The sequence below is a fragment of the Camelus bactrianus genome, chromosome 32, assembly GCF_048773025.1.
Source record: "Camelus bactrianus isolate YW-2024 breed Bactrian camel chromosome 32, ASM4877302v1, whole genome shotgun sequence".
Taxonomy (NCBI): Eukaryota; Metazoa; Chordata; class Mammalia; order Artiodactyla; family Camelidae; genus Camelus; species Camelus bactrianus.
Genome location: NC_133570.1, coordinates 15,703,996 through 15,727,334, shown reverse-complemented (window position 1 = coordinate 15,727,334; position 23,339 = coordinate 15,703,996). Strand labels below are relative to the sequence as shown.

Sequence of the window (23,339 nt, the reverse complement as noted above, 5' to 3'; positions counted from 1 at the left end):
TAAATTCCCCGCAGCCACCGCCCGCGATTGCTGCATTAATATGCCTCCGTTCCTCTTAGGTTAATATATGTATAATTTATAGGGCTTTATTATGTGCACAGAGGGTTCCCCTGAGAAATATAATTGTGCATTGGGAGGTAAATTTGAATAATATTTACAATTAATCTCCATCAATAAAGCAACGCGCCGAGGCCTCTGTGCAACTGAAACGAGCCCTGGGTCGGTTTCCCACTAACTGCTCCCTGGAGAAAGCTTGGGTAGCTTTTCAGTATCTCTGGACGAGTCCACTTCTCTCAAGCCCTGTCTTGGCTCCCAAAGTCCAGACACCATCGCGCTTGCCTAGATGCTGCAGCAACCTCCCACCTCCCCTCGTGCCCCCGTCTAGTTTGTCCCCCCAAGAGCAGCCCTGGGCATTGGGCATCCTTCTAATATGCAAGTCTGAGCATCTCAAAGTAAAGACCCATCCCGCGGTCTGGCCCTGCCTTCTCTCCATCCTATCTGGTCGCTGCTCATTCTACTCGCTCTGCTGCAGCCCCCACCCCCATTCAGCCCCTCAAGGTCACTCTGTTCCCTCCCACATCAATGCCATCACCCATGCTGTTTTCTGCACGAAGCACCATCTCCGTCACCTTCTCCCCATCCTTCGCGTCTCAAGTGTCTCTTCCCCTGGGGAAGTTCCTTGGCCTTTGGACAGCGTCAGATCCCTCTATATGTGTAGCACTTACTGTGTGTGTTTTCCATTTAAGGTATTTTTTTTTTAATTGGCTGTCACTAATGAATGAGCTCAGGAGGACAGAGGCTGTGTATGTGCCAGTGCCAACCACAGGGCCTGGCAAAGAGGAGTATTAAATAGATGCTTGTGGAACGGACGAATGGGTGGTTTTATATAGAGATGGTTACAGAAGTGGCTGGGTGCACGAAAGGATGGCTGAGTGGATGCGTGCGCGAAAGGATGGCTGAGTGAACATGTAGATGGCGGTATCTGTCCTTGGGTGGCCAGATCACGGACTTAGGAGTAAGGAGTCCTGGGTTTCAGTCTCCTCTCTGCCACAGCTTACTTTGTTACCTTGGGTAAGTCACTACCTGTCTCATATCCTTGGTAACTAGGAAAATTAAATGAGTGGAGGAAATTTTTTTCAAGGAGCAGATTTCTTGGAGTCCAAAATTTGGGGTCTAGAAGGTTGGAAATCTCAGGGTTTCTCCTGCTGTCTCACAACATAGCTGTGTGACTTCAGACAGGACGCTTCACCTCTCTGATCCTTAGCTGGGATTCCACGAGGTGGGTGGGGAAGGCAAGGGGCGGGACCCTCCAGCACTGATCCCCACGCTTGTTTCAGTCTCTTTATTCAAAAGAAACTTTGTCCTCAGAATGAGGAAGCAAACAAGACCCCTGCTGAATTATTTCAAGGTTTGACAAGCGGCTTCCTGGATTCCCCGGTGCTGGATACCAGCCCCAGGAGCAATTTTCCAAAGCCAGAGCATCATAGGCGGTCAGGGAGGGACCGGAGAGGGAGGCCAGAGGCAGGAGGTGGGGACTCACTGACCACATCCATCCAAGCCAACACCACCTCCTTTTGCAGGTTTCTCAAAGGTTAGCTCTCACAACCTCAATTCCCTCATCTGTAAAATGGTAAAGGCCTGGGGGAGATAAGTTTGAGAGGTCCTCGTGATTCTGGCTGTTGGATTCTCTCTTCTCCCACCCATCCTGGCTCCTACGCCCTCCAGAGCTGAGTCTGGAGTCAGGCTTAAGGTAAACCCCTCCTTCGGCCAGCGCCGGGGTCAGTCTCCCCTTCTAAGCCCCTCCCTCTTGCCCCCTCTCCGCCTTCTCCTCCTCCTCCTCTCTCCCTCTGCTCCCTCTGCCCCCCCCCGCCCCCCTCCCTCCTCTCTCTGTCTCTCCATCCTCCCAAAGGCTGAAGAAGCTGGACACTCAGGCAGCAGACCCCATTCCACCGTTTACTACTGTGTGACCCCGAACAGGTGAGGTCTGCAGTCCGAACCTCCCTTCCTGCATCTGCATCGTGGGTCCGATGGTCCTCTTCTCCCACGGCTGTTCTGAGGCTGGATGAGATTTTGTGGCTGACACTTGGTTGATGCTTATTACATGCCAGATCCTTTTCTTCATTGGCAGTCCGTTTCCTCTGTGCATCTCTCCTCCCTCCCTTTCCCCCGCCCTCAAACAGCATGGTCTCTTCCCGTCCCTTTGCCCACAGCCCTGCAGCCCCTCTGCCCACCCACCCGACCCACCCACCCGACCCAGGAGGCAGCACTGAGGCCCCATCAGCCAGATCCAGGCCCTGGAGGGAGTGCTGCCGGGCACAAAGCGTGCTGGCCCCCTGTGGAGTAATTCACATGAACAGACTTTGTGATCTCCACGGGGCCTTCGTACGTCTGACCTGCGGAAGGTCTCAGAAGAAGCTGTAGGGACAAGATGAAGGGGATGTCCTGGGTGCATTTAAGCATTTGATGGGAAACTCCAGTCAGAGCAGGGCAGCCAGAAAGAGCGGGCCCTGGCTCTGAGGAGAGAAACAGCTGGTTTTCATTCTGCTTCTGTTCGTCAGCTTTTCCAACGACAAAATCGCTTCCTGGCTCCCCCAGCCCGGCCTGGCGAGCACGCAGCCCAGGAAGAATGAGACAGCGAGCCCCAAGGAACAACATGGTCCTCCTCAAGCCGTGGATGACCATCTCTAGGACCTGGAATGCATCCCACTCCAGCTTGGGTCTCGGATGCTTCACCCGTGGAGATGGTGTGGGGTTGGGGGTGGAGGACGGGGATGCTGGGCGGTGTGTCCGGCCCCCTTCTCACTCTCAAACTAAGCTCAGATGGCTTGGAGCCATTGGAGGCCCCAGCTGGGGGTCAACTCAGAGCTGTCTCGTCACAAGCACAAGGACGGAACAGTTTGTCTCTTAATGAGGTGTGATTCCAAACAGTCCATGGCCTCAGGAAGTCGCTGGGCACTGTGTAGACATCTATTCATGGCATCTTGTTGGAGAATTGGCTTCACAGTGAAGAAACTTGGAAGAGAGCAGAATGTGGACACTTAGAGACCGAAGGGCCCTCCTGCTGGCCGCCTCCCCTCCCCCGCTCTCCCCGGAGAGCTTGGGGGCACACGAGGTGGGAGCCATGGTGGCCAAGTGTGAATGGGAGCCAAGGGACCTGGAAGCCAAGTTCATTTTCTTTGCCATGTTGGGTCTTTTTCGAAAACTGTTTGCAAAGCTGACTTTAAAGCCCTTAAGATGTTGATATTAATCTGCTGAGGGATATGGAGATATTTATAATCAAAACCCCAAGGCTCTGCAGCCTTATTTCAACCAGACAGACCTTGGTCCAAGTCCAGGCTCTAACGCAGACCGGCTGGGCGCCCTTGGGCAACTTACTTAAACTCTCTGAGCCCTAGATGCCTCCTCCATAGAAGGGAAGTGATGATTGTTCCTAACTCAGGGCTGCTGCGAGAGATAAATGAGATACACATGTAACGTGCTTAACATAGGAGTGCTAAATAAATGTAGGTTATCCGCATTGTCTACAATATTCTCAATAGATCCATCCTGCATAAAAGAAGGGTTTCTGGGGCCAGGCAGGGCTGGCTTCAGATGCTTAACTCTTAGCCTCTGGCTCGCTGTGTGACGTTGGGTGAGTGACTTCCCTCCGCTGAGCCTCTGCTTTGTCATTTGTAAATGGGACAAGGGCACCCTGCAGCATGGGGAAGTGGGGGGGCGTCCCAGATGAAAAAAGACAATGTAGCTACACACAGGAGATGCTCTGGGCCCTCGGGCCCCCTCAGCCCTGCGTCTTCGGGAGCACAGTTCAAGGAGCGAGGCTCCAGCTTCTGCTCTGAGCACAGGGACAGAGCACCTGACACCCCTTTGGCCCTTGAGGTGCTCCCAGATTGATTTTGGACCAGCCTCCAGCAAGGCTTTGAGAAAGGTGAGGAGGAGGAGATGTGCAACCCCCAGTTCCCCCCATTCCCTGCCCCCTGCCCTGGAGTATTCTGAGCACCTCCAGCCTGAGCCAGGGGGTTAGAGAAGAGGGGGGTGATGGGGTAGGGGCTGCCTGCCTCAAACCAGCCCCAGGGTAGCAAATGCAAAGTGAGATCAGGGCTTGGGCCAAAGGGCTGACATCGCTTAACCCCACCCTGAAAACAGCTAAGATCCAAAGCACTGTCACCCTGGGAAGTTCAAAGGTGAGCTGCATCAACACTCTTCTTTCTCCGGCCCTTCCCCCCCGGCCCCAAGTCCTCACTGCAGTCCTGTTTCTCTTGCTCTCACAAAGAGCCCTGTGGCCCCTGGGGATCTCTTCTCTGTCTTACCAGCTGATCCGAAAGCCAAAAAACATGGCCCCAGGAGATCAAGCGCTCACATGTCGCCTCCTCCTCCCAGGTAACCTCGAACCCAGAGGAGTGGCTTGAGTGGCAGGATTCCTGGCCAGCTGTTGATATAAGGATGTGGGACGAGGCGTGATCTCCATTGCACCAGGTTTGCTCTGACCTCCTCTGCTCCCATCGGGAATGGACCTTGGAAAGTGTCTATGTTATTTCAGGGGAGTGCTCCGTAGGTGGCTTAATCCCTCTGTCTCATGTCCAACCCAGTTTGTGGCAGTGCTTTTGAGAATTCTCCCTTTTTCGTTTGTTTTGCATCGGTCCAGGCTAGCCTCCCAGAAGCATGGGAAGCTGGTCCAAGGCTGAGTACCATGGGTGCTCTGTCTACCATGACACTGAAAGAAAGGAGTTCCCGGCCCTGGATTCCCAGCTCAAAATACTGTTCAGCCCCATGCAAAATGCAGTGGGCATCTGTGGGTACCCAAGAGGCTCCTACCATGGTCCGGAGAATGCATCGCTTTGAGCTTCCAAGGTTGGGAGTATCCATTCGGGGGTTTCCAGGCGAGGCTCAGAGCATGCTGGTCTCCCTCTCATTCATGGATGACATCTTGGTAAAGCTCCTGTGGCTGGGGTAGGAGGAGTGGCCCGTGTCCTCACTCAGAGCATTGATGAGACGGGAGAAGAGGGCCACCTTGAACTTCTTGAAGTCCTGACCCATGAAGACGTACAGGATGGGGTTCATGCAGCTGTTGGCAATGGCGACGGCAGTGGCCAAGGGCACACCGAGGCTGAAGACGGAGCCCGACATGGCGCGGTGGTGGAGCTCCAGGAGGTACAGTGTGTGGTAGGGGCACCAGCAGAGGAAGAAGGTGATGATGATGGTCACGATGATCTTGAAGGGCTTCTTGGTCTTGGCCAGGCGGTTGTGCCGCAGCTTGTAGACGATGGTGATGTAGCAGGCAGTGATGATGAGGACCGGGATCAGGAAGCCACAGAGGAAACGGGTGATGGTCACCACCATGTGCCGGCCGAACCCCACAGGGTCCACGTGGCGGTGATCGGGCCACGAGGCAGAGCTGGCGGCGGACAGGCTGAAGTTATTAAAGCAGGATATTTTCCCGTGCAGGTGGGCCGTGTCCCGGAAGACGAGGGATGGGGAACTCAGGAAGAAAGCCAGGACCCAGATCACCATGCAGGCCATGTAAGCCAGCCGGATGCTGCGGTGGTTCTGGGACCAGACGGGGAGAAGCACAGAGATGCAGCGGTCGAAGCTGATGATGGTCAGCAGGAAGACGCTGGTGTACATGTTGTGGATGAGCAGGAAGTTGCTGATCTTGCACATGGCCGTCCCGAACACCCAGTGGTAGTCCATGGCGGCGTAGGCGATGTGGATCGGGAGGAAGACGTTGAACAGGAAATCCGCCACAGCCAGGTTGAGGAACCAGACACTGTTCACCGTCTTCTTCATCTTGAAGGCGGCGATGACGATGACCAAACCATTGCCCAAGAGCCCAAGGAAACAGACGATGCTGTAGACCACCACCAGGAAGATCCTGACCACCCTGCCTTCCAGGGGAGATAAATCCTCCAAAACCAGGATGGAGTCTAAATCCTCGGAGTACTCATACTCATCGGCGAAGGAGCCGTTGTAATCCTCATTCTCCATTCTCTGCAAGGGGAGGCGGGGGTCAACGGGGGAACTTTGGTTAGAACTGACTTTCAGAGGCTGACCAATACCAGCGAGACTGACAGTGTCCCCCACCCTCACCCCACCCCCGGCTCTGAGCAAGGCCAGTTGGATGGTTTAACCGTTTCTCACTTTGCTATTTTATTTATTTAACAAACACTTCTCTGGAACCTCCTACATCCTGGGTCCTAATCTACAGCTGGATGCATATAAACTCTCTTCATCCTTACAACAACTCCATGAGATCAGAAGGTTACAAACCTCCTTTTACAGATGAGGAAACTGAGGCACAGAGCGCTTAAGTCACTTGCCCAAGGCCACACAGCAGGGAAGAGGCAGAGCCAGGAGTCAGGTCCCAACTTCTGAGTCTATCCTCTTGATATTTTACTGCCTCACTGGGACCCTCCTCTTCCCCTTACAGTCTAGTGGGGGAGACAGACATTCATCAAAAACTCCTCAAATCATGGAAGAGTCGCAACGATGTTAAGTGCAATGAAGGAGAGGTGCGTGGTCCTGTGAACTTGGTTCCAGTCGTGTTTCTAAAGCCCAGCAGACAGCCGTGCTGACATCGTCCTGTGCTCCCACCCGGGCACGGTTCCCCAAAGGTACCCTTTGGAGAGCTGAATTCAGACCACAAGGGTGCCTCACTGTTCACTGTTATGGTGCCCAAAGCTCCCCAATGTGGGTCCCCAGTCCCTGCACACAGCTGGAAACACCTGCAGGGAAGAACGAGGAGGCAGAAGCCGGATCAAGGTCTAAGAACCAAGGGTTTGGGTGGACTCAGAGCCTGAGAGAGAATTCTACTATTATTACTCCCAGTTTATAGAGGAGGAAGCAGAGGCTCGGCGTGGCGCTCGGTGCGATGTGCCCGAGGTTACAGAGCTGGGAAGTGGTGGGGTCTCCTGAGTCCAGACCTAGAGCTAGACATGTCATCCCAACCCCCATCGCCCCCCACTCCCCCCAAGCACGTCCTTAGGTGAAGCCTGATTCAGGGGTGGGTGCAGGGGAAGGTGCAGGAGAGAGAGTGTGGATGGCTCGATACAAATCCAGGGTGGGACCCAGAAAACATCACTTCAGGCAGTGTTGGCGACCCAGGGGACAGGAAGAAGAACTGCCCAGAGGACCTACTATGTGCCAAGAACTATAATTCCTTCATCTCATCTAGTCTCCCCAGGGCACAGAGAGCTTAAGTCACTTGCCCAAGGTCACACAGGCAGGGGATATCACTCCTGTTTTGGAGCTGCGGAAACTGAGGCTCAGAGAGAGAAGCACCATTCTTACCGGGGATTTTCTGGGCCCTGTGGGTACCAAGAATCGGATGCAGGCCCTGCTTTCACAACGGTCTGGTGGGGAGACAGACACAAATACATTCCTTGAGCACCTGCTGTAGGCCAGAGAGCGAAAATGGTACTTCACAGAGTCCCCATAACAAGCTTTTCCCAATTTATAGAAGAACAAACTGAGACTGGAGAATGGGCAAGCTTGGGAGGTCTTGGAGGCGGTGGTCGTGAGCCTGGTTCCAACCCAGCCTTGGCCGCCTCCCAGCCCTGTGGTTTTGGACACGTGATTGCTCCACTCTGAGCCTCAGTTTCCTCATCAGTAAAATGAGAATACTCACTACTACGTAGAATGGATGTACAGATTACAGGCAATCAGGAACAGGGAGCATTTGGCTCGGGGCTGGCACATAGTAAACCTTCAATAAATATTCAGTGGTAACATTACAGCCCAGGGGTAGACAGCTGAATTCTGAGCTGGAAATTGAACCCAGGACTCTGACACCCCAGGGCCCGTGCACTTTCCACCACCCAAGCTCTCCCCCTCTGACAGGTGGGCTCCAAACCAGATGTTTCAGCAAGACTGCCAAACGATGCTCCATTATAAATAACTTCAGCTTTCCTCTGTATCAATTCATTACTGGTCCTTGTTGGGCTTGAGGTTGTATTTTATTGCATAGAAGTCATCTTTGCTATGTATTAAATAAAAGCCACTTGGAAATTTCTGTTGAGGCCAGGGACTGAGAATTTAAACTTGGGTGTCACCCTACTCTGCAGCCTGGGAGGATGTTCCAGAGGTGCCCAACCATGGGTCCTCAAGGGCTTCCTGGGGAACCCGGAGAGAAGATGGGAAGGCTGTAGCTGCCCCCCCTACTCCCATAAGTGGGAAAAATGATGGGTGTTCATGATAATAATGTACGTGCTGAGCATAAGACACCAAGGGTGTGACTTTAACCCCAGGAGGGGCCACCCACGATGAAGACTTGCCCAAGGCATCCAGGCAGGAGGTGGAGAGCCCACATGTGCACCAGGTCTGCAGAACCGAGGCTCCTGACCATTCCTCCACGCTGTCCCCAAAATCATCATCCGATGACAGCCACGGAGTGCATCCTTGAGGAAGGAATGAGCGTGTCCACGGTCCCTGCGCCAGGCTGTGCAGGATCCAGGAATGAGGAGATGGCTTCCCCAGGGTTCCTTCCCACGGGGGCTCACAATCAGTGACAAGGGACAAGACAAAGGTGGTGCTGTGACAGGGCAAGGCCAGGATTCCCCCAGAGAGCCCCGAAGAGGGGCATTCTCCAGCCTGGGCATCAGAGGCTTCCTGGGGCAGGCAGGATCTACAGCTGAGTTCTAAAGGTCAAGTGTGAGCTCAGACGGGAAGGCAGGAGGAAAAGGGCATGCCAGGCCGTCTCCCTACCTACCGTGGGCCCCTCTTATTGGTTGATGTCTGAGCCCCCAGAGGAGGGTGAAGGGGAGCAGGGTCTCAGGACCCAGCACTTGGCAGCAGCGTCGGCAGAGAGTCGAGGGACACAGATAACGTCATGTCTGGCTCTCCCGCTGGGCTGGAAGCAGCCCAGGGTCAGAGGCCACATGTCTTTTCATTGTCGAGCAGGGTCTGGGGGGCAGAGTGTGGTGATGCCTGGCCTCGTCCCACCAGGAATGAGTCAGTGCTGGTGCACGTCCCTCCCCCTCCTGCCCCTTCCCTCCCGGTCCCTGAGCCCCTGGGATCTCCCTAAAGGGGGGCCTTAGTCACAGGTTTGCCCTCAGCGCACCTCCCTCCTGTCCTGAGAGCCCGTTTCTGCCCCCAGCCCAGGCGGTACAGCACAGTGGTCAAGGATACAGACCCAGCCAAGCTGCCAGTGTTCACATCCTCGTTCTGCATGAACTCCCTGTAACCTCAAGCCAGTCGATTATCTTCTCTGCACCTCAGCTGTCTTATCTATAAAATGGGTATGATCCAAAGGGTTTGAATGGTTGAGAGAATTAAGTCCTAAGAAGAAGTCCTGTTATGCGGTAAACACTATTCCTGTTATTTTATTATCATCATTTTTCCCCTCAGGCTATTCTTTTTTTCTTTCTTTATTTTAATTTTTTTTTATCTTTTAAAGGCAGTACTGGGGATTGAACCCAGGACCTCGTTCACGCTAAGCAAACACTCTACCACTGAGCTATACCCTCTTCCCAGACTTCTACCCTTAACTCCCTCCTAAAGGGAGGCTTCTCCCTCCTAACTCCCTCAGCCTGGGAAGGTGGGTGGGGCCAGGAAGGCCAGAGGACCAGTGCATCCTGCCCACTGGTCTCCCCAGCTCTGGGTTCAAGAGAAGGTCAAGCGCGACACAGCGAGAATTTTGCTTCTGTAAGCTCCAGTCTCCTCACCTCTTCAATGGGGGTAAGAACCCCTCCCTCGTCATTGGAAAGGTCATAAGAAATGACAATAACTCCTTTGCCAATTGTAAACAGCTATAAAATTCTCATTGTTTGGATTCCTTAAGCCCTCTGTCACCAGGAAGCTTAAGAAAAAGGTATATAAACATAATATGTGTACACACACCCCTAACATTTATTTGAGCGCTCCCTGCATGCCATTGTACTCTGCAACAGCCTTACAAGGATATTGTGTGTTTGCAGGTAAGAAAACTGAGGCTCAGAGAGGTGAAGCGACTTGCCTGAAGCCTCACAGCTGGGAGGTCTGACTCCAGAGCCTGATGCCAAGAATCCCAAGTGAAGTCTCTTGGGTTCCCCCTGCTTCCCTGAGAGATTAGCAGGCCCGATCCCACCCCTCTGAGCCCTCTAAGCCTTAGCTTTGAACCCTGAAAGCCCAGACCTTCATCCAGTTCACAGTCATCCCATGGAGCTGCCTTTCCTGAGCCACTTTCCCTGGTGTCCCTTTGCCTTTCCTTCAAGGCACGTATAAGTGGCTACCACTAGGAAATCACACCTGTGGTGCTGTATGAGTCCAGGACATTGAGGCTACCCACTGGCTGTCTCAGGGTGCCCTTTATGAAATCCCCTGCCCAGTGAGAAATGCCCTGGAGAATTCAGGATAAGGAACAACATTGCTTCCCCTGAGAAACTGGGCTGCTTCCTCATACCTGATAAACCAGCTGAAAACGTTTCCCTTTTTGATGTGGCCACAAGGAAGCTCAGAGGCACCCTTGCAGGTCCAAGGCAGCAAGCCCGTTCATCCTGTTGTCTGCAGCATCTGCACTGGTTTTGGTTGGCTCTGATGTCTATATCTAGTTATATTTTCTGTTGGTTTTAGTTCCTTGTGATTAAAATAAAAATCGGGGCCAGGACATGATTAGACCCATTTTCAGTTGGGGACACCAAGGCACAGGGAGATGAAGTAAGCTCAGTGACGTATTTTGCAGCACTGTAGAACCTAAGGCCACTGTTGTTTTTGTTTCTGTCATTTTTGTTGTTAGCGGCGGTTCCGTCTATAACTAGTGCCCGCCAGGACTTTCTGTTGGTACCCAGTTCTGACCCCTCCTGCCTCCTTCCCCTCCAGTCCCCAGGCCTCTCCCTCTGATGCCGACCATGTCCTACCTGCTGCCCCACCCTGGGCCACCCCCTCACAAAAGTCCTGCTGGATAACCCTGGCCAGCCCCCAGCTCAGTGCCTGGAGCAGGGGAAGCCCTTAATGAGCACGTACATTACTATTACTGACATCATAATTCCTTGGGCATTTACTATGTCACAGGTACAAGCGCATTAGCAATGTTGTCACAGACTGTCCCCAAGCAGCCCTGCAAGCGGGGTGGTATCCCCTTCCCCTGAGGCTTTAGAAACATAGAGCTGGATGCCCACTGTTATCAGTCCGCTGGGGTTGCTGTAACGTAGGACCACGGACTGGGTGGAAAAACAGACATTTTTTTCCTCACAGTCCTGGAGGCTGGAAGTTTGAGATCAAGCTGTCGGCAGGGTGGGTTTCTCCTGAGGCCTCTCTCCTTGGCTTGCAGACGACCACCTTCTCCCTGTGTCTTCAGTTGGTTTGCCCTCTGCATGTGTCGGGGTCCAAATAGCTTCTTCCCATGAGGACACCAGGCAGACTGGATTAGGGCCCACCCTAATGGCCTCATTTTATCCTTATCACCTCTTTAAAAAATCCTGTCTCCAAATACAGTCACATTCCAACGCACCGGGTGTACACCAGAAATTAACAGAACTGTTGTAAACTGACCATACTTCAACAACAAAAAAAAAATTAGAATTTTTAAAGAGTAACAAAACAAACAAAAAAACCCAAAAAACAATACCGAAGTACTGGGGGTTAGGACGTCAACATACGCATTTAGAGGTGGGGTGGACACAATTCAGCACTACAACACCTACGCAGTTCTCATTATTATTTTAACTAAATGTCGATATTTGTTGTTCCTCCAGATCGCTCCCTCTATCCTGGGGAGTCTTACCCCCAGCTCTCTGTCCCATGCCCTCACTGATGCTGGGGCCCAGGCCTTGTCCTTATAATGAGCCACACACACACAACATGCCCACAAACAGAGATACACACACTGTGTGCTCACACACGTACAAGAACACACACACACATTCTTTCACACACACACACACACACACACACACGCCTGGCCTCCAGTGGAGGAAGAGATTTACAGTCCTCAAAACCAACAAACAATTGCCGTCCAGAATGTACCAGGAACTTCCTTCTGCAAATCCAGAAAGACAGCAATCCCAGCAGCAGAACAGGCTAATGATATAAACAGGTAATTTACAGGACAGAAACCTCCAAACTGAGGCATGAGACAAACTGAGGATCACAGGCTCTCAGACTGGGAAAAACTGATGATCACAGACAGCTGTGGGAAGTGTGGCAAGGACCAGAAAGATGGGATGGAGACCCCCTTGGGGCTGGCAGGGTGGGGGCAAGGGCTTCATGCCACCCCGTGGGTACCCGTGAACCCCCGTGTGCCTCACAGTCCCGCAAGGAACCACTCTCTGGAATGACCGTGTTTCAGGAGCCATGTCTTAGCTTGGGTTCTCCAGAAGAAAACCTCAAATAAGGATTCCTGCAAAGGTGATTTATTAAAGAAGTGTTCCAGGAAAACCCAGTCAGGGAGTGGGGAGACTGGCTTGGGAAAGGGAGGAGGTCGGACAAGGGGGCATCACCAGGCACAGTCTTGGGAAAGGTGGCCTTGGTTCCTGCCGGGGTCAGGAAACAATGGAGGTCACATTCCAGGAGGTTATTTATAACACTGCATCCCGTCCTGGGAGGGGTGCAGTCGCGGGCACTTCCAGCCCCTGAGGGCAGTCCTCTGACAAAGAGCCGCAGGTGCGGGCTGTCAGGAGTGAGAGCCCACGGGGAGGCTGTGCACAAAAACAGTCAAGGATCCAGAGGACTCAGGCCGCGCACAGATGGAAGCTGGAGGCTGCTGACGTCCGCTGTGGGAGAGGGGCCGGGTAGCAGCCACGCAGCTGTTGGAAGAGACAGAGTAGCAAGCATACACACCACAGAGGAACGCGGAGCATCTTAAAACCACCTACCTTAATAGCACATTAGTACACGCCGGAAACGTGCCTGCAAAAGCAGCAACATGCACAAAACAGTAACACACGTTGGGCAAGAATGGAGCCAAATAACAAGATACACGCTGAACGGATTAGAACCGCTCCGTGGGAGCGGGGGCGGGAGGGAGAGCGAGAAGGAAACGGGGATAAAGGAAATGAATGCGGTGAAGAATAAAAATAAGACAAGTGTGGGGGCTTCCAGAGGCCTCTGATGCACAAGAGGACGGATGGAGGGGTATCATTATGTCAGGCCATCCTTTCCCTCCTGAGGTCCAGAAAACCCAATGCAAGCAAATGAGCACCCCAAATCCCTGCCTGGGGTTCATGCTTGGGCAGTGGCTAGCCAATGGCCTGGGTCACTAGGTCCCTCATGAAGCCACACTGGGCAGGGGGAGGGCCCAACAAGCAGCCTTGGACCTGCCCATGGTCTTTAGAGCCCCGCTCCCCAACAGCCTCCTCCATCAGGCTGGTAATGAACTCGGACAAGCCCACAAAAGGAACGGTATCACTCCCGTCAGAGGCGGCCGTGCAGTGGCCAAGGCCTGATTCCTCCTGCCGGGGACCACATGGACCTGGCAGAAGATTCTATACAGATGCTCCTGCCCTGCCCATGGCCATGGCTGACCGCTGCTGGGGAAGGGGTCGGGGGCTCAAAGCCACATCTGGTTCCTCCCACCAGAGAGAGCAAAAACCTCAGGCAGAGGTTATTTGCTTAGTTTGTATTAAACAGACACGGATATAGCCCTCACCAAGTTCCAGGCACGGTTCTAAGCCCCGTTACAGATGAGGAAACTGGCCCAGAGAGGGTCAGTAAAGTGCCCAAAGTCACACAGATGGCTCAGGTAAGCAAGGCAGGCCCAGTCCGTCATTCCAGACAGAGGAGGAAGCTCAGAGCCTACTGAACTGCCCAGCCCACGCTCATTCCTCGTCCACTGCCTCGCCTCCTTGGAACATTCCAGAATCCTAGGGGCATCGCCCCAGTGGAACCTCCCAAGACCCCCCACGAGATCAGGGTGTGCATTTTACAGATGGGGCAAGATGAGGCTTCAGGTCCCCTGGGGGTTTCCCCCAAGCAGCTCCGCCTCTAGTTGATGACCCTCTTGAGAAGGGATGTCCCATCCCAGGTGCTGCTGGGAAAAGCCCTTTGGAGGCGGGGCTCATTCGTGCATCCATCCTTCCGGGATGTGCGCTGCTCCCTGGCCATGGTGAGGGGGCTGGGGTGCAGTGGGCACGGATCTCTGCACCTGGACCTCCTCGTAACCCTGCAAGGTCACTGTCATCTGTATCGATTTACCCAGGGGACATCTAAGGCCAGGGGGCTCAGGGGGAGCATCCCTTGCCTGCGGTCACACAGTTGGTTAGTGGCCATGCAGAGATTTGAACGCGGGTCCTTAGGCATCCAGGGCCCCACCTCCTCCAGTTGCCGCCTGCAGGCCTGTGTCCCCCTGGGCTCGGGGAACAGCTGGGCTGAGAGGCATCTGGGCAGCAGACGTTGCCCTCTGCTTCCTCTCCGTGTCACTGCCATGCCCTCTGCCAGGGTCTGCAAAGGACTCACTCCCTTTCTGTGCATCTCTGCGTCTCTCCCTTCTTGCTCCTCCGTCAGCCTCTGTCTTGGTCTCTCTCCCTGTGTCCCTGCCTCTTTGTCTCTTGTCCCTCTTTCCTGTGCTATCTCCCTCATCCTCTCTCTGTCTCCTGTTCCCTCCGTCTCCCCCGAACCTCGGCCCCGAGAGGCCCAGCCACCCCCTCACCTGCCAACATCACTCACCTGTGTGTCTAGAGGACTGAAGCCGCTAGCGGCCACTCTCTCTCCCAGCCCGCTGCTCCGGGCTGCTGCCTCCCCAGCCTTCCTCTGGCGGCAGGCCCCTGACCGAGGACAGGGGCTTTATCGGGGCCCGTGGGCGTGGGAGCCCATCAGGGAAACTGGAAACTCTTCCCCCAGTGTTTGGCCTGGCTCCTGTCCCCATCTCCCACCTCCCTGACAGCCCACCCTGACAGTCTGGGCTGGGCGGCCCCGATGCCTCTCCTCCAGTTCTCCCAGCCTCCAAAAGGCTCTGAGGACCTGGGAGGCCCCTCAGAGGTCATCCCATTTTGTAGCTGGGGAAACTGAGGTCCAGGAGAGGGAGTGACCCTCCCTAAGGTGCAGAGAAATGGACCTTGGCCTGTCTGGTGTGTGACGATGTATACCAATGCCTAGAAATCTGCCTGGCATCTGACACACCTTATGCCTCATCATTCAGTATCTTCATGGCATAGATTTGCAAATGAAACTTTGTCCAGAGAGGTCAAGTGACTTGCGCAGGCTCACACAGCCTTTAAGCATCAGCCCAGGACTTGAACCAAGGACTCTGTGACCCAAACACCTTGGCTATTTCTACTTGTCCAAGGTGGCAGCCTCAGCCAGCAGGGAAGATGTAATGGGGACTTCCGGGTACCACACTCCCCATCACCCATGTCCCTCCTTATCAGCATCCCCACCTCCCCCAGACCCAGTACCCTGGCCTGCTGCCACAGTTCCTTGGTGGTCCCATCCACCAGTCCCTCATCCTTCAGGGCAGAGAGAAGGGACCTCCCAGCCCCCTCCAATGGCTCCAAGAGACACCTCGCGGGTCACCATCCCTGGATCCCCAGCTCTGAACGATGCAGGAACCTTGAAACCACACAGCAGCAGCAGATGTGGCCACCGCAGTCCTGGCTGCCAGCGCTGGGACGGAATTAGCTCTGTGTTGGGAGCAAATTTCCTCCCTGGTCTCACGCCCACACCAGGGAGCTCAGGCTGAGTCACCGCAGTGGGGACGGAAGGTTGCTGGCTGCCTAACAGGCTGTCCCATTTTCTTTTGGTTTGGATGGAGGCCGTGTTTGAGCTTGGGACCCTGCAGTGGTGGGCAAAAGTAGGGAGTTTATGCCCTTGGACCTGGAGAGCCCACTGGCTCAGAGGCCCTGGGAAACCTCCAGCAGCTGATGAGAGCACAGAAGCAGGGGACCCCGAAAGTGTCCACTCCAGTGCCTGGCACCCCCCTGTTAGAAGGATGCCCCTCTTCCCCCCCCCCCCAATGTGCTCTGTCTTCAAATTCCCCATCCCCTGCTCTGTGCCCTGCAGGCTGGGCTGTAGGAATGATATCATTAGGCTCCCTGCCCTCTGACCTCTAGTTGGGTTTATCAGTGGAGGTCCAGTGGGGCTGCAGGGCAGGAAGAGGGCAGGTCAGGTGTTTATCCTCCCAGCTCCCGCCCTGCAGGGTCTTCATGAGTTTAACCACAGCTACACAACCTGGGTCCCAGTAACTGCTCCTCCCCTGGCCCCTCAGCTTAAGGGCAGGAAGGTACCTGGAGTACTGTCCACCCCTTCTAAGTCCTCATCAAGGCCCTATTTGACGGGGGGAGGGTATAGCTCAGTCGTAGAGCACGTGCTTACCATGCAGGAGGTCCTGGGTTCAATCCCCAGTACCTCCATATTAAAAAGAAAAAGTCTAAAATAAAAATTAGATAAAATATAAAAGCTTGTTTAAAAAAAAAAAGATCCTTTTTGAGTAGGCCGTCTGTTTCCCACTAAGACCCCGACCCAGAACCCAGACTCTCCATGCCTCCCCTTCCATCACCCCCAAATCTGTCAGATCCTACCCACTGTTTCTACCCATAGTATAGATGACTGTGGTAGGCCCCCAACTCGCATGTCACTTCAACTACGATTTCATTATCCACTTCGTTGCTGGAGCGATGGCTCCAAAATGCAAACCCCATCACAGCACTCCCCGCTTAATGAAACACAGCCCCCCGGGCAGCTCGCCCTTGGTCCTCAGAATAACACCATCTCCTTACCAACGTCCCGAAGGCCCAAGCAGTCTGGCCCCTGTCCACCCTAGGACTAGTCGAGGCTGGACCCCAGCCCCAGAGGGAATCCTGACCCAGCAGCGGGTTCCAGGGCCCAGGTAGAGGACGGAGGCTTCCTTGCAAACCCAGCCCCACTCTTTTACTGCAGACCCAGCAGCCCACCGAGGCCACAAAAGGCACCCCAGCAAGAATGTTTAGACAGACGTCTCTCCCTTCCAGGCTAGAAAGTCACTCTGGCCCCCAACGATGGATCCGATGCACAAATACTGGACGTCCTCCCGGCCACCCAGCTTACGTCCAAAGCCAACGAGCAAACAGCTCGGGCCTCTCCCCACCCCCTCCCCGGTAAACACTGCCCCAGCCCCTGGAGGTGGCCTGTAAACAAAGTTTCTTCTCTGCTTATAACCCACTGGACTGGGAGGCCGGGTACCCCATTCGCTTAATCCCCTGAAGTCAGCCTTGAGTCCACACACGCAGATAACCCCTGAGCTGTGTACACAGCGTATCTGGAAGGCAGCAGGCACGGGGGTGTTTACGTGAGCCGCTCAGGATGTGGTCGGAGGAGGCCGCCAGTGGTGATGGCCGTCTCCCTCAGCCAGCAGCCAGCCACGACAACGCACTCGGTGTCCCACTCGCAGTGTGGGCTTGGAGCCCAGACTCTGAGTGGCTCTTGGGCGCCCCCTGAGAAGTCATTGCTCCAGCCCCTGTCCCCCTAAATCCAGGCCAGCACAGCCCAGCTTCAGCCCTGAGGGCCAGGCTGCATCTGATACCATCCCTGAGCATAATGGCTTCTCCTCCTGGCCCCTGGAGACACGTGGGAGGGGGCAGCCAAAGGAACATGCGTTCCCCATCACTAGTGCCCCCACCTGCTGCGGAAGAGAAGAGCAGAGAAGCTGAGAACCAGACTTGTCTGCTTCTGGAGCCCTTCTTTTGAACCCCTCCATCCCTCTGTGTTGCTCTGAGAACATTACCAGGCCCCTGAGAGTCTCACAAGAGCCTCAGGCCAAGTATAGGAGGACACAGCTTTGGCCCCTAGAATGTCACAGTTAAATATTACTAATAATAATCCCCAAAATATTGATGTTTTATTGAGAAACTACTATGTGCACTGGGATGTTGAGAAGCACCTAACGTGTATCACTGCACAAAAACCCAGGGGTGGAGGCCATTATGATGGCCATTTTAGAGGTGAGGAAGCTGAGGCCAAAGAGGTTAAGAGTCTTGCCCAAGGTCACATGGCAGAGGTGGGATTTGAACCCAGATTAAGAATCCAGTATTCCAGGAAAAGACGCTCGACATCGCTAATTATCAGAGAAATGCAAATCACAACTTTCAGTGAGGTACCACCTCACACTGCTCAGAATGGCCATCACTAAAATGTCCACAAATGACAAATGCTGGAGAGGGTGTGGAGAGAAGGGAACCCCCCTTGCCCTATTGGTGGGAATGTAAATTGGTGCAGCCATGAAGGAGGACCACATGGAGGTTCCTTAAAAAACTAAAAATAGAGTTACCATATGATCCAGCAATCCCACTCCTGGGCGTATATCCAGAGAAAACTCTAATTTGAAAAGACACATGCTCGCCAGTGTCCATAGCAGCACTATTTACAATAGCCAAGACATGGAAGCAACCTAAATGTCCATCGACAGGTGACTGAATAAAGAAGATGTGGTATATATATATATATATATATATATGCGCAATGGAATACTACTCAGCCATAAAAAAGAATGAAATAATGCCATTTGCAGCAACATGAATGGACCTGGAGATGATCATACTAGGTGAAGTAATTCAGACAGAGAAAGACAAATACCATATGATATCACTTATATGTGGAATCTAAAATATGACACAAGTGAACTTATTTACAAAACAGAAACAGACTCACAGAAAATGAACTTACGGTTACCAAAGGGGGAAAGGTAGTGGTGGAGAGATAAATTAGGAGTTCTGGGATTAGGAGATACAAACAACTATATATAAAATAAATAAACAACAAGGTCCCAGTGTATAGTACAGGGAACTATATTCAATACCTTATAATAACCTATAATGGAAACAAATATGAAAAAGAATTTATATATGTATAACTAAATCACTGTGCTGCCCACCAGAAACTAATATTGTAAACCAACTATACCTCAATAAAAAAAAATTTTTTTCAAAGAATCCAGTGCTCTTTCTTTTTATACCTTACAGGATCTACTTGGCAAATGTCCTTAGATGAATCCCTGACAATTTGGGTCCTCGGATCCCCTATCTATGAAACAAGGAGGTTGGGGTTGGTGTTGTCAAGGTGCTCTTCCAGCTTTAAAATATGTGCATAGTTGAATGGGGCAAGTGTCCGTCCATTCCCAGCCTTGTGCCAATAAAAAGACAGCCTGGCTCGGGTCCATGCTGTGTGACCCTGGGCAAGTTGCTTTATCTCTCTGAGCAGTAGTAGGATTGCCTAGAAAATGGCAATTTTAAAAAACCCTCCTTTCAGAAAATCAAGGGGTCTGGCTGAAGTGATCTCTTGGGCTCCCTTGCAGGTCTAAGATCTCTGGGCTGGTAGTTCAAGGTTAATTGACAAGCCTCCCCACCACCAAGACCCCAAGTCTGGGGTCATTTCTGATCGTGACAATGTTGCCTCAGACTCGTCCCCGACTCCAAGCTGCAAGAGGCGAAGAGCCCACACTTGGGAGTTAGCCAGATCAGGTTTAAAGGCCCTTCCTGCTTCAGTGGCTGCGGACATCGTCGCTCTCTCCTCCAAGTCTCAGATGTAAAAGGAGGCTGACATTACCACCTTCCTTCTAGGGTTATCATGAGCATATCATGATGTGGACATGGTGCCTGGCGCCCAGCAGGTGCTCAGCAAACATTTGTATAGAAAAATCAGATGGGGCCGTATCTGCGAGTACCAACAGCACCCCTGCCCCATGGTGGGGAGAAAGCCAGGCTGAGTATCCAGTTTGCAAATTCTGACCCCAAGCCAAGGGCTGTGTTTCCATGAAACCCACAGAGCTCAAAGATGAGCCTGGATGGTGTCTGGAAGCAGAGGAGGGCTGGGAGCCAGGCCACAGCCAGCTCCTCCTCCCAGACCAGATGCCGCCTGGGGCCAGATGAGGAAGTCGCGGCTCCTGCACCCCTCCCACCCCACCTCTCTGCTCGGCCCTATCTCCCTTCCTGGCATCCCCACATCCTCTGCCAGAGCCTCTGCAAAGCATTTTTCAACTCGATTGAAGTGCCTCGGTTGACACAAGCCATTGCCCCACCTGTGTCAGCACAGGGCATTAAAACCTAACAAACAGACAGCTCTGGTTGTGTGGCCTCGGGCCCATTCTCCACATCGCCAACCTTCCGTCTCCGCGTCTGGGACATAAAAGTGGTCCCACACACCGTGAAGATGAAGGAAAATGACCCCCGTGAAGCACCAAGCAAAACAGCCAGCTACTCGTAGCATTTCAAGTGGTGGTCCTTCCCTCTTTGGCCCACTTAACAGATAAGAAAACTGAGATTCAAACAAGGTTCATGATCTTTCCCAAAGTTACCCAGCAGGTAAGCAACGGGTATAATCAGGAGCTCCAGGCTGGACTTCGGGCTTCTCCCCTCCTGGTTTCCCCTGGAATCACTGAGAACTACATTTCAGGCCCAGCTCCAGCCCTCGCAGGCTGTGTGACCTTGCACAACTTGCTTCACCTCTCTGATCCTCGGGCATCTCATCCATAGCATCTTTCTCTGGGGGTTGTGAGGATTCAGTAAAGCGTGGCTGGTGAAGGGCTTGGCATATGCCTGTGATCACAATTACCAGTACTATTAATATGAATAATTATTAATATGAAAGGGGGGGGATTTATCTCACAGAGGTGAAACTGGAAAATGTGTTCGCACTCTCTTGGTGGGGTCCATCATTTTAGGGTCCAAGGAGAACTCAGCAGGGCATGAGCCTCCTCTGGAACCCCAGAAGTCAGGGAAGCTTGGGTAAACTGGGGACACCAGGAGGCTGCAACACCGGGTCACAGACCCCTTCCCAGCCTTCTCCCGTGTCCCATCTGCTTGTCCCCTGAGTAGCACCGAGGCCCCAGCACATCTGGCCAGGAGCAGCTCCACCTGGGCCCCTAGCGGGCTGTCCACGGCCCCGTTCACTCCAGGCCACCTTGTTTCCGAGACTCCCTGCCTCTGGCCTGGAACATTGTCCTCCATGGCCTTGTCACAGGAGGAAGTGTGCACAGCGTGGGCCCGGGGTTCCAGGAGTGCGGTTTGGCACCTCTGCCTGGGAAAGGTCAGAAGACAGAAGCCCTATTGGAGGGTGAGGGAGGGAAAGGGAGGACGAGGCGGGGCCCCTTCCAGGCAGGCTGACTCAAACCCTCCAGGAGGCTGAGAAACTTCCGGCAAGATGGCTCTGACACTGGGCTAACAGAAATTAATCTCAGAAGGCCCAGGAGTCTTCCCTCCAGCTCTCTGATCCTCCTCTTTCTCTTCCTCCATCCTTCCAGGAAACATTTATTAAAGACCTATTATGGGCCAGGTCCAGAGCCAGATCCAGGGGATACAGCAGGGAACAGAGAGGACACATTCCTTCCCTGGAGGGCTGCCATTCCCCAGAGGGAAGAACGAGAAGCAGACAGATAAACAAATATGTGATAAAGAAGGCAAACACCTCTAAAGTCAGACTGCCTGGGTTTGAATCCCTGCTCTGCCATTCACCAGCTGTGTGATGGTGGGCAAGTCACCACGGCTCTCTGTGCCTCAGTCTCCTTGTCTGACACGACATGGAAGCAAAGGGAAGGTGTCCAGGGAAGTCAGGGGAGGCTTCTTGGAGGAGGTGACGTTTGAACTGAGCCTTGGAAGGTTTGGGAAGCTTTTGCTTAGTTGAGCGCTGGAGGGAGACATCACCTTTGCAGAGGGAACTGGGCAAAGAGGGGTGGCTAATGTGAGGTTAGAGTGTGTGCATAGGGTGAGGGGGCACAGAGGAATGACAGGAGACGTGGCTGAGAAAAGAGGGGTTTGGGTTATGAGACCCCCCTGCAAGCCACCAAATTTATCCTATAAGCAATAGGAAGCCATGGTGGTTTTTAAGCAGAGAGATGTCCATTTTTCTAAAAGGACCCCAGCTCTAACCCACATGGCTGATGGGGGGGGGGGGGGGCTGCACTGGAAGAGGGAAGACTGTAGGCTAGAGCCCAGAAAAGGACATGGTGAGCTGAGCGAGAATCCTCCACCAGCTCCAGGCCCCCCCACAAGTGTCTGTCTTTGGAGGCTTCAGAAATCAACGGCCCCATCAGAAAGCGGGGGAGTCTGCTAAGCTCCCCATTTTCTTGAGGCATTTTCCTCAGCCCACACCACACGGGCAGATTTGCCTCAAGAGCCGTTTCCATGGCAACTGCCAAGGCTCCAGGAAAAGTCTTGGATGAGCAGAGGAGTGGGGACCAGATACACGGAGATGAGTCTTCATGGGAGAAGGCGGGTCACACTGGCCAGTTCCAGGGGCTGAGACCCAACCCCTGCCCTCAGAAGCCCTGATGCTGCAGATGAAATCTGGTCACCACGGCAACACTGATTCCCTATTCTTGGGCATCACTGGGGGGTGGGGTGAGACAGAGGGAGGCAATGTCAAGGGGTGGCCAGACCAGTAGATTACAAGATACGCTCACCCTAGGATGGGTGTATGAGGTGGGTAAGTCTGAAGACCCCCAAGAGATGAGCATGGATGTAAGGCTCTGGGGTTTGACTTGGGGATTCCAGAAATTCATTTCCCCTACACCCCACAAAAAAATTGAGGCTAGAATTCCATCATTAGAGTTCTACTTTTAACTCTCCCACAACTAACTGCAGTAAAAGTGACAATGGCCTGGGGCCAACAGCCCCGTTCACTGGCTCAGGCTGGTTTGGGGCAAGACTGGAGGGGTTGTGGGTGGGGAAAGAAGAGAGGGAAAGAATGTTCAATATTAAATGATGGGATGAGGGGACATCTCAAGGATGCAACTTGATCCCCCTCCCCATCTTCCACTCCAGCAAACCCGGGGAATGCATTGAGGGCTGAGTTTAGAGACCAAACCGACAGAACCCTCCCATCAGGTCCCTGGTTTGCCGTGTGACTTTAGGCAAGAACTTTCCCTCTCTGGTCAGACCTCCATTTCCACGTCTCTAAAATGAACGGGTTGGACCGAGAGGGGAAGATTTAAGAGTGGAGGAAACAGAAAAGAAAGTTAGGGTGTGGGTGTGCAGCAATCATGGGGTCACAGGGGTATGAGAGAGGAGGTGTGGAAATAAGGCTATTACGTAATCATGAGCTGTTTGTTGAAATAGAATTTGATGGGAAAGTTAGACACTAAGCCCATCAAAGCTCAGGCTCTCACCGAGGCTGGGTGGTGGCGGGGTTGAGAGCCCAGCTCAGGAGCCAGGCTGCCTGGGTTTAATCTCAGCTAGCTGTGGGACTGAGGGAGGACCATTTACCTGCCCTGTGCCTTGGTTTCTCCGTCTGCAAAGTGGAGGAAGTAGTGATACCTCTTAGAGAACTATTCTGGGATTAAATAACTTGACAGACGTCAAGCGCTTAGAATAGATCCTGGCTCTTGTTGTCTCACTACTGATGAAAAAAAAAAAGCTAAAAGCATATACGCGGGGGCGTGTGTGCGCATGTGCTGATATTGACGTTCCCAAGCGCGAGTGAGCGAGAGGATGTTAAGGGGAGAAGGAGCACAGATCGGGAGGCTGGGTGGA

General features: G+C 53.3%; 1 protein-coding gene and 1 non-coding gene across 5 annotated transcripts in view; one reads left to right on the top strand and one right to left on the bottom strand.

Moving 5' to 3' along the window:
- Nucleotides 1–2,236: 2,236 nt before the first annotated feature.
- The window catches only part of CMKLR1 (chemerin chemokine-like receptor 1), a 43,300-nt gene continuing 22,197 nt past the window's right edge, over nucleotides 2,237–23,339 (bottom strand). For all 4 annotated transcript variants that reach the window (XM_074355975.1, XM_010963539.3, XM_074355976.1 and 1 more), the window contains one exon: nucleotides 2,237–5,985. In XM_074355975.1, the coding sequence (XP_074212076.1) occupies nucleotides 4,885–5,985 (1,101 nt within the window). In that variant the 3' untranslated portion in view covers nucleotides 2,237–4,884. The remainder of the gene's footprint in view (nucleotides 5,986–23,339) is intronic.
- TRNAG-ACC (transfer RNA glycine (anticodon ACC)) lies at nucleotides 16,181–16,253 on the top strand. The gene has a single exon. It is a non-coding gene; the product is annotated as a tRNA-Gly (tRNA).